This window comes from Leucoraja erinacea, chromosome 20 (genome assembly GCF_028641065.1).
Source record: "Leucoraja erinacea ecotype New England chromosome 20, Leri_hhj_1, whole genome shotgun sequence".
NCBI lineage: Eukaryota > Metazoa > Chordata > Chondrichthyes > Rajiformes > Rajidae > Leucoraja > Leucoraja erinaceus.
The window spans coordinates 8,593,403-8,608,384 of NC_073396.1; the positions used below are offsets into that span (position 1 = coordinate 8,593,403).

Genomic DNA, 14,982 nt, shown 5'->3' on the forward strand with positions numbered 1-14,982 from the left:
AAGGTTTAAGCCAGCAAAGTCCGATCAATGTAGACACAAAATGCTGGAGTAACAGAGGGCCAAGCAACATCAATGGAGAGAAGGGGTGACGTTTCGGGTCGAGACCCTTCTTCAGACTTGACCTGAAACGTCATCCATTCCTACTCTCCAGAGATGCTGCCTGTCCCGCTGACTTATTCCAGCATTTTGTGTCTACCTTCGATTTAAACCAGCATCTGCAGTTCTTTCCTGCACACAAAGTCCAATCAAGGATACTCCAAAAGTTGTGTGTGTGTGTGTGTGTGGTGTGTGAATCTGTGTCTGTGTGTGTGTCTGTGTGTGTGTCTGTGTGTATGTGTGGTGTGTGTGTGTGGTGTGTGTGTGTGTGTGTGTGTGTGTGTGTGTGTGTGTCTATATCCGTGCGCGTGCCCATATGTATATATGTGCATGTGTATAATATAAATACATGTGTGCGTAAGTAACATACATACATACAAACGTTCTGACACGTAACCAGCATTTTGCCACTAACCTGTGAATTATCCTTATTGAAGGCAAATTTGCAATTAGCTCCATAATTAAAACTGTCGTTCTTGTTTTGCATCATGAACAATTCCCCATCCAGCATTAAAGCATGTGGAACTCTTAACTGGGCATGGAAAAGAAATGAGCAATTAAATACAAGTATAGTTTTCACTGCTTTGATAATATCGTCATTCCTTAATCCCAAAAAGGGATTATCTAAAGTGAAATATCATGCGTGGAAAAGTGCAGGCAAAATGCAGTGTTGACATTTTGGTACAATGTACTCGTTGCATCATATAATGCACCATTAATAATAGCAAAAATTAGATTTGTAAGTCAAAAACATGCACTCCAAAGAGTCAATAATGTTATAATGAAGATATGCAACTTAAATGTATGTAAATCGTGGAACAGCTATACATGATAACAAATTATGAACATTTGATGGCACTGGGCCTGCTGGCGGTTGAGAGGAATGAGGGGGGACTTCAACAAAACTTACCGAATATAGAAAGGCTTGTATAGAGTGGATGTGGAGAAGATGTTTCCATTAGTGGGAGAGTCTAGGACTGGAGGTCATAACCTCAGAATTAAAGGACATTCCTTTAGGAAGGAGATGATGAGGAATTCCTTTAGTCAGAAGGTGGTGAATCTATGGAGTTATTTGCCACAGAAGGCTGTGGAGGCCAAGTCAATCTATATTTTTAAGGCAGAGGTAGATAGATTCTTGATTGGTACAGGTGTCAGAGGTTATGGGGAGGGCAGGAGAATGGGGTTAGAAGGGAGAGATAGATCAGCCATGATTGAATGGCGGAGTAGACTTGATGGGCTGAATGGCCTAATTCTGCTCCTATCACTTATGACATGATTATAGGATCTCAGTATACCTGTAGATTGTGCTCTGTGTCAAAGTGTACAAGATACCACAAGTCCGTGTCAGTAGATTTATTCTGATATTGGCCATGAAGTGTGAGAGCATCTCTCTTGTTGATTTTCATTGTTGCTTCTGCTTCAAACGTTGCCTGTGGGACAGATCATCTCATATATATTAATATATATCTCATCTATGTTAGTGCTTTCCTAAAGTAAAACAATGCAAATTGAAAACAGCATGCAGTGGGAGGTGTACTATGAAGGAAACTGATATTTAACCGTCAGCTGCTGGTGACCAAACGCAATATCTTCCATGAGGCTAGTTTTAATTAAAAACACAGTTTTGGCCCTGTCCCACTTACGTGACTTTTACGCAACATGTTGAAAATTCAGCGGCAACCAGAAAGACGCTACGACTCTTTGGGTGACTACTCACGACCATACTGACGACACCCTGGTGACATGTCGCGGGGTGAAGCCTGTATGGTCGTGAGTAGTCGCCCAAATAGTTATACCTTGTTCTGTCGCTGTTGGATTTTCAACATGTTGAAAATTTTCAGCGACCTGCAACGACCTATGATGGGTGCCGGCAGTCGCCGAAAAAGTCGCGTAAGTGGGACAGGCCCTTTACAGTGATTTAATTATTCAGACAGAACAATAAGTTTCTTATTCCTCATAGTGTACATCATAACTTAATTACTCAAATGCTTTGCACAGTCCTGCCACCATTATCCTGCCTGTTGCTCTAATTTAGCTGCCAACGTATTTATTGGAAATTCATATTTCTTCTAAGAATAAGGACAGTGGAACCTACTATTTTAACCCATTTACTCAACAGGAATTTCCAGGATAGAAATAGAGAGCTGGAGTAACTCAACGGACCAGGCAGCATCTGTGGAGAGTACGGGCAGGTGTAGGAACAAATAACTTTAAGGCAGAGGTTGATAGATTCTTGATTAATATGGGTGTCAGAGGTTATGGGGAGAAAGCAGGAGAATAAGGTTAGGAAGGAGAGATAGATCAGCTGTGATTGAATGGCGGAGTAGACTTGATGGGCAGAATGGCCTAATTCTGCTCCTATCACTTAGGAATACCTAGGAACATAGGACATATAGAACTTAGGAATATTACCAAAGAATCAAAGCTGTAAAGGAGGAAGCAATTCGGCCCATTGAGTCAATACAATCCCCTCTGCAGAGAGACCTCTCCCTTTCCTTCAGTCTTTCCACAAAGCCCTGCAAATTAATTGCTCCTAAGTATCAATGAATTCCATCTTGATATCGTTGATAATGGTGTCAAAATACATGGGTATAAGGAAAGTGGGGTCTATTGAGTTGAGATCTAATTCAGTAACTGAAGAACCAAATTCTGCCCCCATGTTTTGTAGCTGAGCACAGGGTTATCCGAGCCAATACTCACAGCATGGTCAGTCTTTGTTTTGACGCAAACCTCCACGCTCTTTGGAATTACTTCACCTTTATACGGGTGCGTCAGGCTAACACAAACCTGAAAAAGGAAGTATTGTAAATACTTTACCACGTGTGGATAAAGCACTGATAGATATAGAGCCAAATATCCCACATCTCAAATATTATACAGCTCACTAGACATCAGCCTTGATCGAAAACGGAGCAGACTCGATGGGCAAAATTGACTAGTTTTGCTCCAAAGTCTTATGATCATATTGAAATGTTAATGTTAGTCATGTTTTATAATCTAAAAAACAATATATATCCCAGAGCTAGCAAAATGAAGAATAAATGAAAAATCAAACAGGGCTGCACGACGGCACAGCAGTAGAGTTGCTGCCTCACAGCGCCAGAGACCCAGGTTCGATCCTGACTACAGGTGCTTGTCGGTACGGAGTTTGTACGTTCTCCTCGTGACCTGCGTGGGGTTTTCTCCAAGATCTTCGGTTTCCTCCCAAACTCCAAAGACGTACTGGTCTGTAGGCTAATTGGCTTGTGTATAAATGTAGGTTGGCCTGTGTGTGTGTGTGTAGGATAGTATTAATGCGTGGGGGGGGGGGGATCGCTGGTCGGCACAGACTCGGTGGGCCGAAGGGCCTGTTTCCGCGCTGTATCTCTAAACTAAACTAAACTATTAAACGGGTTAGATAGCATAGCTTGAAAAAAGGAATAGGTGACGTTTCGGGTCAAGACCCTTCTTAAGACTGCGAGTCTGGGAAGAGGGAAACGAGAGATAGAGACAGTGATGTAGATAGATATAGAACAAATGAATGAAAGATATTAGATACTAAGATATGGTTTGGATACTTGTGTTGATTTTATTTCTTACAAATGGTTTATCAGGCTGGTATCCAAGGGTGAGCCTGTGAACAGTTTCCTCCTTCTCATTCACCAAGGCTTTTACTTCCAAGACATAATGCATCTTCCTCTTATCCACAGTAAAGGTCTCGTGCAGAAGGGTGTTCTGTGGAATTGGCAGCTTAAAAGGGTGTCTATAGAACAAAACCGGGGAAACAAAGGATGAATAACTAGATACAAGAGAGAAGCATGGTAGACCAGAACTTGCTCTGTTTAACATCAGTTTTAACGGTCATGGTTAAACTAACTTGTAAACTGTGCCTCAATTTACACAAGATAATAATCTGTGAATTATGGATCACCATAAATTGCTGGAGGTTTTGAGCTGTCTTGTGATGCCCATGTAAAATTCTGAGCTCCGTCCTAAACCCCACAGCTCAAGAGAAAGAAATTTCTGCCACTAGCTCGGTAAAGACAAATTAACCACACAATATCAGGGACAATTTTCAACTCTGTAAGGACTCTTTGACGAATGCTATGTATAATCTTCTAAAGCCATGCAACCTAATAGCCCTGCCCCACTGTACGAGTTCATTCCATGAGCTCTCCCGAATTAAAAAAAAAATCAAACTCATGGTGAGCACGGAGAATGAACGTAGCGGGTACGTCGGAGCTCGGGGACGTCTCTTAGCGGCTCGTAACGCTAACGGCAGGTACTCGGGAAGACTCGCTAACGGCAGGTAAGCACGGGAAGACTTGTGAAGAATTTTCAACATGTTGGAAATTGTCCACGAGAGCCCCGAGTACCGACGAGTGGCCATTACCGTAAATCTCCAAGTTCGATTCAGGGCAAACTCGGGAGAACTTTTGGAATGAACTCGAACCGTGGGACAGGGCTTTAAGTGAATCATTCTGAAAATCCCCCAGAATATAAGGAACTGCATTTGCATAATTGGTACATTGTTCTGCTCCTAGAACCTATGAAGCGATGGACAACATAGTGCCAGTCCACAGACTAGGTACGAGACCCATTGCCTGTGCATCAACAGATTGGCAATTATACAGCAAAGATTGTTGCTTAATTGACAATGATAAATGATCCCAAAATGGTTTCCCGGAACACTTTCCCAAAACATCTCCAAAGGAATCTCATTTAGATACCTCGTTGACAATGTGAAAGCAAATTCAAATCAGGGCAGCTATCACCTAAATTGGATGGACGCATGGTTCTGGAATATCATCTTCTCCCTCTTCAGCTCCTCGATCTGTCCATTCAACTGCATCACCAAAGGTGGGCCCTTACTGATGGTCCACAGGGCCACCACCGACAGACTCTTACTCTTCTTTGGCTGTGAATTGACAACAAATTGAAAGATGCTTAAAGGAGGAATGAGTTCTCTTAAAATGATCAAGAGATCCAGATGTTTCCTGGTAATATTTTGCAGACAGAACCTCGCCAAGCCTCAAGTGATTCAAGTATTCTTGCCAAAGACGCAAAGCCCGTTGGTTTGATTTTGCTTTTAACACCAGAAACCACTTAAGAGTTATTGTGTTCAAAGTTGCGAACATCTAGTTTACTCCATTTAGTCATAGAGTAATGCAGCGTGGAGACAGGCCCTTCGGCCCAACTTGGCCGCACTGGCCACCATGTCCCAGCAACAGTCCCGCCTGCCCCATTTGGTCCATATCCCTCCAAACCTGGCCATATCCATGTGTTTAAGAGGGAACTGCAGATGCTGGAGAACGAAGGTTACACAGAAAAGCTGGAGAAACTCAGGGGGTGCAGCAGCATCTATGGAGCGAAGGAAATAGGCAACGTTTCGGGCCGAAACCCTTCTTCAGTCTGAAGAAGGGTTTCGGCCCGAAACGTTGCCTATTTCCTTCGCTCCATAGATGCTGCTGCACCCGCTGAGTTTCTCCAGCTTTTCTGTGTAACCTGCCCTATCCATGTACCTGTCTATCTGTTTCTTAGGCAATAGGATAGTCCCAGCCTCAACTACCTCCTTGACAGCTTGTTCCATACACCCACCACCCTTTGTGTGAAAACTTTACCCCTCAAATTCCTATTATATATTTTCCCCTTCACCTTAAACGTATGTCCTCTGGTCCTCAATACACCTACTCTGGGCAAGAGACTCTGTGCGTCCACCTGATCTATTCATCTCATGATTTTATACACCTCTATAAGATCACTCCTTCATGCTCCTGTGCTCCAAGGAATAGAGACCCAGCCTGCTCAACCTCTCCCATAGCCAGACCCTCTAGTCCTGGCAACATCCTCGTAAATCTTCTCTGCACCCTGTATCCTTTCCAGTTTGGCAACGTGACTTGCGGATGGAAACGTCAGGATTCTAACAGTGACAAGGTTCAACTAAAACAGAATAGATTTTGACTAGGTAGACACAAAATGCTGGAGTAACTTAGGCAGCATCTATGGAGAGAAGGAATTCGACTTTATCCAACATCTGCAGTTCTTTCTTACACATAAGTTTGGACTGAGCTGGCTCAAATAAGGAATAAACTGTTCCAGATCCATTGGATGGAATCACTGAATCGGTTCTGAATCGCCAATTTAAAGGGTTATTTAGAAAATACATTAAAAACCACAAAGATCAGAATTAGTCATTGTTAAAAATGCTTCCCTTCAAAAATGCCGACTTTTTGACAAACTGCGGAAGGAAATGAGTGCTGGAGTTGACTACTGGTCTCCCCAGGGTCACTCAGCTAAATGATTAGCACATCCTCATGTGGCTTCGGATAACTCAAAACTACAAGTTGGGTTACAGTCAAAAATAAATGTGGAAGCTATTTTCTTTGTTTTAAGTTTTAAAAATCTAGAACATAGGACAGCACGGCTCAGGGACAGGCCCTTCTGCCCGCAGAGTCTGTGCCAGACATGATGCCTGAGCCTGCACATGATCCACACTCCTCTGTTCCCTGCAGAGCGATGCTCCTTTCTAAAAGCCTCTTCAACGTCACTATCATATCTGCCTCCACCACAGGCACCCACTCTGTGATTAAAAAAACTGCCCTTTGAACATTGTCCCTCTCATCTTAAACCTATGCCTTCTCCACTTTGACATTTCCACCCTGGGAAAAAGGTTCTGATCGTCTACCGTATCTATGACTGTTGATTTTATATACTTCTATGAGGATTTGTTCTCAATTCCAAGCTGATATGCATCCATCCTGTTGCCAACTAGAGAGCGGACCTGAGCTACCATCTACCTCATTGGAGACCCACAAATTAACCTTAGACAATAGACAATAGACAGATGATCAGCCATGATCACACAGACTAATATCCAGAACCAGGGGCCACAGTTTAAGAATAAGGAGTAAGCCATTTCGAACGGTCGAGGAAACACTTTTTCTCACAGAGAGCGGTGAGTGTGTGGAATTCTCTGCCTCAAAAGGCGGTGGAGGCAGGTTCTCTGGATGCTTTCAAGAGAGAGCTAGATAGGGCTCTTAAAAATAGCGGAGTCAGGGGATATGGGGTGAAGGCAGGAACGGGGTACTGATTGGAGATGATCAGCCATGATCACATTGAATGGCGGTGCTGGCTCGAAGGGCCGAATGGCCTACTCCTGCACCAATTGTCTATTGTCTATTGTTAATCAGACTCTACTGGTCTTTATATTGCACCATACATCATTCCCTTTACCCTGTAGCTGTACACTGTGGACGGCTCGTTTGTAATCATGTAAAGACTTTCCGCTGACTGGATAGGAGGCAACAAAAAGGTTTTCACTGTACATCGGTACACGGTGACAATAAACTAAACAAAACTAACCATTTGTACTGTTTTGGTGGTTCTGCAAGATAGTCTTCCAATATTAGCACCCACCACCAACAAGGTACGGGAGAGAGTGAAAGAGTTTCTCCGTGGAACGGCAGCCAAGACCACACACCTGCTGCCACTTTCTTACGTGGAAAGTTGTCTGCTGGACAAGGTGTGACTCTCAAATGCCAATTTGAAAGTTTATTTCAGAGAGATCTACAAATAATCCACAAGATTCCACCAGACGTCTATTGTACAATTTGAATAAGTCCAGGAGGCACTGATATAGACTCGGGAAAAGTAACTTCACGGCTGACCTCAGGTGCTGTCAACCTTTGGCTTTCCAGGCAGAATAGACAAAGTGAATATTTTGGCAACATTTGCGAACTGACTCAATCATATGAATCGATGAGGAGATCTTTTGGAAGGGCATAGGCAACATTCCAGATTCCAGTATAATTTCTTCCCAGTTGTTATCAGGCAACTGAACCATCCTCTCACCAACTAGAGAGCAGTCCTGACCTCCCATCTCCCTCTTTCTACTTTCAAACTATATTTCATTGGACTTTACCTTGCACTAAGTGATGTACCCTTTATCCTGTACCTGTAAACTGTGGATGGCTTGATTGTAATTCATGTATATCCATTATGCTGACTCGATAGCTTGTAGCAAAAATGTTTTTCACTGTACCACAGTACACCTGACAATAACAAACTCATGGGAAAGTCTAGGACTAGAGGTCATAGCCTCAGACTTAAAGGATGTTCTATTAGGAAGGAGATGAGGAGGAATTTATTTAGTCAGAACCTGGTGAATATGTGGAGATCATTGTCATAGAAGGCTGTGGATTGGCATTCAATGGATATTTTTAAGGTTCACAGATTCTTGATTAGTACAGGTGTTAGGCGTATTGGGAGAAGGCAGGAGACTGGGGTTAAGAGGGAAAGATAGTCAAAGTCAATTGTATTTGTCACATACACACGAAGGTGCAGTGAAATGAATTTGCCAGCAGCGGTACAATTAAAAAGAACACACAATACACAATAAGATTTAACACAAACATCCACCACAGCATTCTTCAGTGTGGTGGAAGGCACAAAGTTCAGCCAGGCCTCCTCCTTGTTCACCCGCGGTCGGGGCCATGAACCCTACGGACAGCCCGATGTAGAGGCCCTCTCGTTGGGACGGTCGAACACACTCCGCGGCTTGGAAGTCCCGATCCAGCACTTTCTTACCAGAGACCTCGGCTTCAGGATGTTATAGGCCGCAGGCCGGCGGTCAGAGCTCTTTTTCGGGGATTCCCAGCAAGGGATCCCAGGTGATAAGTCCATAGATCAGCCATGATTGAATGGCGTAGTAAACTTGATGGGCCGAATGGCCTAATTCTGCTCCTATCACTTATGAAACTTATAAAATTAAACTACACACTCTGCACTCCCTGCCAAATGAACTGCACTGCATACTCTCCACTGTCGGAATGTGAATGTGAATCCTCACCTCCTCTCTGCTCACATAGTTAGCGGTGACATTAAGCATCTTTTTCTGGTGCTTTATCCAAAACCACAAGGTCTTCAGTTTTTCTTTATTTTCCAGGAGGATTTTGTTCTTAACTGGGAGGTTCCAAAGCGTGACCACCTCACTGTGGCTCCTGAACAAAGTCTCAGTGATGTAGGCCACAGTAGATGCCTGAAAGAATGCAGAGCAGTCTTGGTCAATGCACGCATTCATAAGATAACCAACAGTACAGCCCAGTTTAATGGTCTTTTGGGTCTGAACAGTCCTGTGGTACAAATATTACGAAAAACAAAAAAAGAGCAAGATTTATAGCTGGCAAAAGAACAGTTTAGGAAAGTAAATTAGAACAGAAAAATCAGGGAATTATACACAGCTTAGATTAATTTTCTATCCTATATTCTTTAATTTTTAATTATTCGGCATTCATAAAACAACCTTGAAGATGGTAGTGCACAGTAGCACAGTAGGTGGAGCTGCTGCCGACCAGAGACCCGGGTTCAATCCTGACCTCGGGTGCACTCTGTGTGGTGTTTGCACGTTCTCCCTGTGACCGTGTGTGGGGTTTCCCCCCACATCCCAAATATATGCGGGCTTCTAGGGGTACCCCCGTAAATTGCCCCCGATGTGTGGGCAGTGGAATAACAAAGGAACATGGGGTTACGGGGAGGTGGGGTGAAAGCAGGAGTTAAGACAGAAAGTGAGAGAGAGAGAGATAGATCAGCCATGATTGAATGGCAGTTGATTCGATGGGCCGAATGGCCTAATCCTGCTCCTATCACTTATGAACTTACGCAGTTGTGTGAACGGGTGATGAATGGTCAGCATGGACTTGGTGGGCCGAAAGGCCTGTTTCCATGTTGTATCTCTAAAACTAAGGTGATGAATGTTTGGCATGGACTCGGTGGGTTGCACAACCTGCTTCTATGCAGTATCTTTTAAGTCAACCAATGGTGAAACTCGAATCAGCACCAAATATACTTCAAGAATGCCAAGAATTTAATTCCCATTTGGCAGCATTCAACTCTGTTCAGTGAACAGCTTTGCAACTTCAATAATGACCGGTGTTTCTTGGTTTTATCTGCCTATAAAGCTCATTAAGATAATTTTTTATTAAAAAGGCACGTGCGATGAAGGATGTGTTGAAGTTTCTCACGGGAAGACGTAACGTTTTGAGAACCTTTGGAAGGGAGAAGATGGCCGGTCGCACTTTGTGGGGGAGTAAGAGTGTAGCTTCATGGTTGTGCAGCGCTTGCGGGAGGATAGTCTGAAGCCAAGACTCTAAAGAGCAGCAGAGGTGTTGAGAGATCCAGGGCATGCATCGCACTAATTTCCTGTACAGCCCAGTCACTGGAAAAATCTGCCCCATTTCCTTGGTTGTTATTAAAACCATCACCATTATTTCCCTACAACATCCAGCCCATTGCATGGAAATGTAGCAAGGAGATGCATTCCAACCCAGGGGCGGAAAACCCGGGGGGCCAGAGGGGACACGCCCCCCCCCACCACCCACCCCCCACGTTTTGAGAGGAGGGGGACATCCCCCCAAGTTTTTGTGATCCGTATTTTAAAATCTCCACTTTCCGCGAGACAGTGGGGGTGGGACTGATGATCGAGGGCGCGATGATTGGAGGAGGGAGACGTGGCACAGACATGTGCCTCATCCGCACACAGGATCGATCCCGGCCGGGTCTCTGGTGCTGTCCCGAGTCCCCCCCCCTTCGGGTGGCCAGAGAGGTCGGGAGTCAGACGGGAGCTGCGCCCACAGCCCGCGCAGAGAAACAGCGCTAAACTCAGCTCAACTCTTCCTGTCCCGCCAGGTTAACCTGCCTGGACTTGCGGGAAATATGGCCAGCGCTGGTATCCCGTCAGTCCAGACAGGGCTATTAGTTAACCTGGTGAGACAGGAAGTGGTGTGTGTGTGTGTGTGTGTGTGTGTGTGTGTGTGTGTGTGTGTGTGTGTGTGTGTGTGTGTGTGTGTGTGTGTGTGTGTGTGTGTGTGTGTGTGTGTGTGTGTGTGTGTGTGTGTGTGTGTGTGTGTGTGTGTGTGTGTGTGTGTGTGTGTGTTCAGAAGGTCAGACGAGGACTTTATTCCATGGAGTGCAGGAGGATGAGGGATGATCTTATTGAAGTGTACAAAATTATGAGAGGAATAGATGCCTAGAGGACATAGGCTTACGGTGAGGGGGTGGGGAGATTTAATAGGAACCCAAGGGGTAATTGTTTTACACAATGGATGATGGACATATGGAGCGAGCTGCCATTGGAGGTAGTTGAGGCAGGCACTACCATAACATTTAAGGGACAATTGGACAGGTGGATGGATAGGACTGGTTTAGAGGGTTATGGGCCAAGCTGGGACTAGTGTAGATGGGGCATGTTGGTCGGTGTGGGCAAATGGGGATGAAGGGCCTGTTTCCACCCTGTATGACTTCATGATGGATGCACCACCATAATATTAACATGCAAAATGAACGTTACAATTAACATTACAATTGAGTTATTGATGGTAATAACTATAACATCCTGCAATTACGGACTCTATAGAGGAGAGCGAGGCATTATAGCTAACCTTTAAGTAAGTGGTGGTGGGTGTATGAATGTGGATTCTCCCGTCCCTTTTGTTGCCTTTGTTCTTGTAGTAGGTGTAGATGACCAGGTTCTTCACCGATATGGCCTTGGCTGCTGTAATCTCGACACTGGACTGGTAAGCACGAACGTGAGGCTGGCTCAGCTTGTGTGAAGTCTGGAGATAAAGCCACGGAGTGTCCACCTTCAGTGAACCTTGCCGGAAATTGGGGGAAGAGAGAGTTTCACAAATGAATGGCAATGGCAAATAAATCCATCGAACAACAGTCTAGCGGCCGATGTTTCAAAACCTGAGGTTTCTTTGGATGTTGTTGCCATTGTCTATCTTTTTTCTGTAGCATTGCTGCCGAGAATGAATTCACCAACAATTTAATCCTGAACCAGCCACATCGAAGCAAAGGCCAAGAAAGCACAACAACGTCTCCACTTCCTCAGAAGGCTTAAGGGCCTGTCCCACTTGCCGATTTTTTTTTCGGCGACTGCCCCGCCAAATATCAGGGTCGCCAAAAGATTTTGAACATTTCAAATCCAGCGGCGACAAAAAAAATGTTGCGATGTTGGAGTTTAGAAGGATGAGAGGGGATCTCATTGAAACATATAAGATTGTTCAGGGTTTGGACACGCTAGAGGCAGGAAACATGTTCCTGATGTTGGGGGAGTCCAAAACCAGGGGCCACATTTTAAGAATAAGGAGTAAGCCATTTAGAATGGAGACAAGGAAACACTTTTCCTCACAGAGAGTGGTGAGTCTGTGGAATTCTCTGCCTCAGAGGGCGGTGGAGGCAGGTTCTCTGGATGCTTTCAAGAGAGAGCTAGATAGGGCTCTTAAAAATAGCGGAGTCAGGGGATATGGGGAGAAGGCAGGAACGGGGTACTGATTGGGGATGATCAGCCATGATCACATTGAATGGCGGTGCTGGCTCGAAGGGCTGAATGGCCTACTCCTGCACCTATTGTCTATTGACACTTGAGGAAACACCATGTGTCAATACATCATCACACCACGTCACGCCGCGACTTTTTCGGCGATCCTGATATGTCAGTCAAAAAATTGCCAAGTTGGACAGGCCCTTTAGCTATTTCAACATGTCCCCAACAACCCTCAACAACTTCTGCAGATGCAATGTAGAAAACATCTTATCGGGTTGCATCATGGCCTGGTTTGGGAACAGCTTCATCCTAGATGGCAAGAAGTTGCAGAGAGCTGTGGATATTGCCCGGACCAAACTTCACACAGACAACACCCAAGGTCAGGATTGAACCCGGGTCTCCAGCGCTGTAGGGCAGCAACTCTACCACTGCGTCACTGGGCCACAGGTGGTGTTGGAGGCAGTAGAGACTTCCTCTTCCTCTATCCTCACCTCTTCCCATCTCCTGCATCATGTACACAATGCATGGTTTACCATCCTCCCTTTACTGCACCTAACTCTAGTTCCCTTGCTGTTTGTCGCACACTAAATCCTTTCGGCCAACAAGCAACCTTTACCACATTTTAAAGATTTCTACTTGCCGAGACCTCTGTGAATTGGAGACCATAACTGGGTCTCATTCAAGATTACATGCGCTTCCCAACAATGCCAGTAGGAGGCGAAACTTCATTTAAATTGGGTCCATGTTGCAAATGGGTGCAAGCCATCTGCTGGACTTCCATATCGTAAGATCTGGACATACAACCAAAAATCTATCTCACGCTCTCTCCCAATCCCATCTCAATGGCCTCAAAGCCATGTGGTAGTACAGCTCCTCCAGGCAGCTGGGAGTGTAAAATCAGCCCCTTAATACTCAAAACTGGTGGACACACAATGCTGGAGTAACTTAGCGGCTCAGCCAACATCTCTGGAGAAAAGGAATAGGTGACGTTTTGGGTCGGGACTCTTCTTCAGACTTCTCCTGAAACGTCACCTATTCCTCTCTCCAGAGATGATGCCTGACCCACTGAGTTTACTCCAGAATTTTGGTTCTACCTTTGGTGTAAACCGGCATCTGCAGCTCCTCCCTACACATAAGCCAACCTGGTATCAGCACTGAACAGCAAACTGTGCAACCATTTTGGCAAACGCATATATTAAAATTGGCAGACAAGGAACCTTCACACCATTTTAAAGATTCAAAGATTTCTACTTGCCGAGACCTATGTGAATTGGAGATCCTAATGGGCCTGTCCCACTTAGGCGACTTTTTTAGGCGACTGCAGGAGACTATGCAGTCGCCACATGGTCGCAACATGTTCGCGGGGAGTTGCCTTCACGGTCGTGAGGAGTTCCCGCATCCTGGGAACTAGCCGCGGCCTCATTATGGTCACCGCACGACTTTTTCAACATGTTGAAAAATTAGCGGCGACCAGAATGAAGCGGCCACGGAGAGTAGCGAGAATTCCCGCGCCGTAGGTGGGTCGCCAGGAGGTCAAGGGTTCTCGTAGTTTGTAGCCGGTGCTGAGCGGTGAATTTCATTGCCTCATTGGGGAAATAAACATAAGCAGCAGTTTTCAGAACCAAGGATAACCAATGTTAAACATCCGCCGAGCTTCACAGCCGTGCTTCTCTGACTTCTTAAAAGTTGTCTCCATTCCTTCTCCCCCCTCTTTTTAAGGACTTACATGACCCTTCCCGTACACTAGTGCTCTCACCGTCTTAATTACAGCGTCAACCTTCCTGTTCATCGCGGTGTGTGTCTGTAACACATTTGCATCGTGTGAATTTCACTCAGACAGCACTCCCCTGCCTGCCCTGTCCCACGCCTGCATAACGGGCTGGTGAAAGAAGCGATGTGTGTCTGACAGTCGATGGCAGTCCCCTGAAAAATCGCCTAAGTGGGACAGGCCCATTACCTGGTCTCATTTGAGAGAATTCACAAATTGAATTCAAGGTTGCACATTGAGCAATGATATTGCAAAGAATGGAATTTGCTAATCCAAAGAACTATCATAAGATGCTTCTAACTCGTGTCACTATTGGTACACAGACAACTTCTGTTTTGGCTCAGGGTCAAACCAAACCTCTGCCTTAGACTAACTTCAAGTTCATGAGCATTTCAAGATATCTATTCACACTTCGCACTCATGGGATTGAACACGCTATTTCAAATATTTCTCCAGCCCTATCACAATGTCATTAACTGTGAGAACGTATTCTGCATTGAAATCTCTACCAGATCCACGTGGTTCATGATATGGGAAAAACGGGTGTCACTTCAATCTAACACTGTTGATAATGAAAACAAAAATCTCTGCTTCACTTTAGTTTTAGTTTAGTTGAGTTTAGTTTAGAGATACAGCGCGGAAACAGGCCCTTCGTCCCACCGGGTCCGCACCGGCCAGTGATCCCCGCACATTAACACTATCCCTCACACACCAGGTAATATTTCACATTACCACCAAAGCCAATTAACCTAATACCTGTACGTCTTTGGAGTGCGGGAGGTAACCGAAGATCCACACAGGTCAAGGGGAGAAGGTA

At 45.0% G+C, this 14,982-nt stretch overlaps 1 protein-coding gene across 1 annotated transcript in view; it reads right to left on the minus strand.

The window, feature by feature from the left end:
* LOC129706733 (uncharacterized) overlaps positions 1-14,982 on the minus strand; it is a 228,101-nt gene that overhangs the window by 92,736 nt on the left and 120,383 nt on the right. The window contains exons 29-35 of the mRNA XM_055651166.1: positions 11,511-11,722; positions 8,924-9,112; positions 4,851-4,993; positions 3,676-3,838; positions 2,797-2,883; positions 1,392-1,526; positions 512-628 (exon numbers count right to left, since the gene is read on the minus strand). Of these exons, the coding sequence (XP_055507141.1) occupies positions 512-628; positions 1,392-1,526; positions 2,797-2,883; positions 3,676-3,838; positions 4,851-4,993; positions 8,924-9,112; positions 11,511-11,722 (1,046 nt within the window). The remainder of the gene's footprint in view (positions 1-511; positions 629-1,391; positions 1,527-2,796; positions 2,884-3,675; positions 3,839-4,850; positions 4,994-8,923; positions 9,113-11,510; positions 11,723-14,982) is intronic.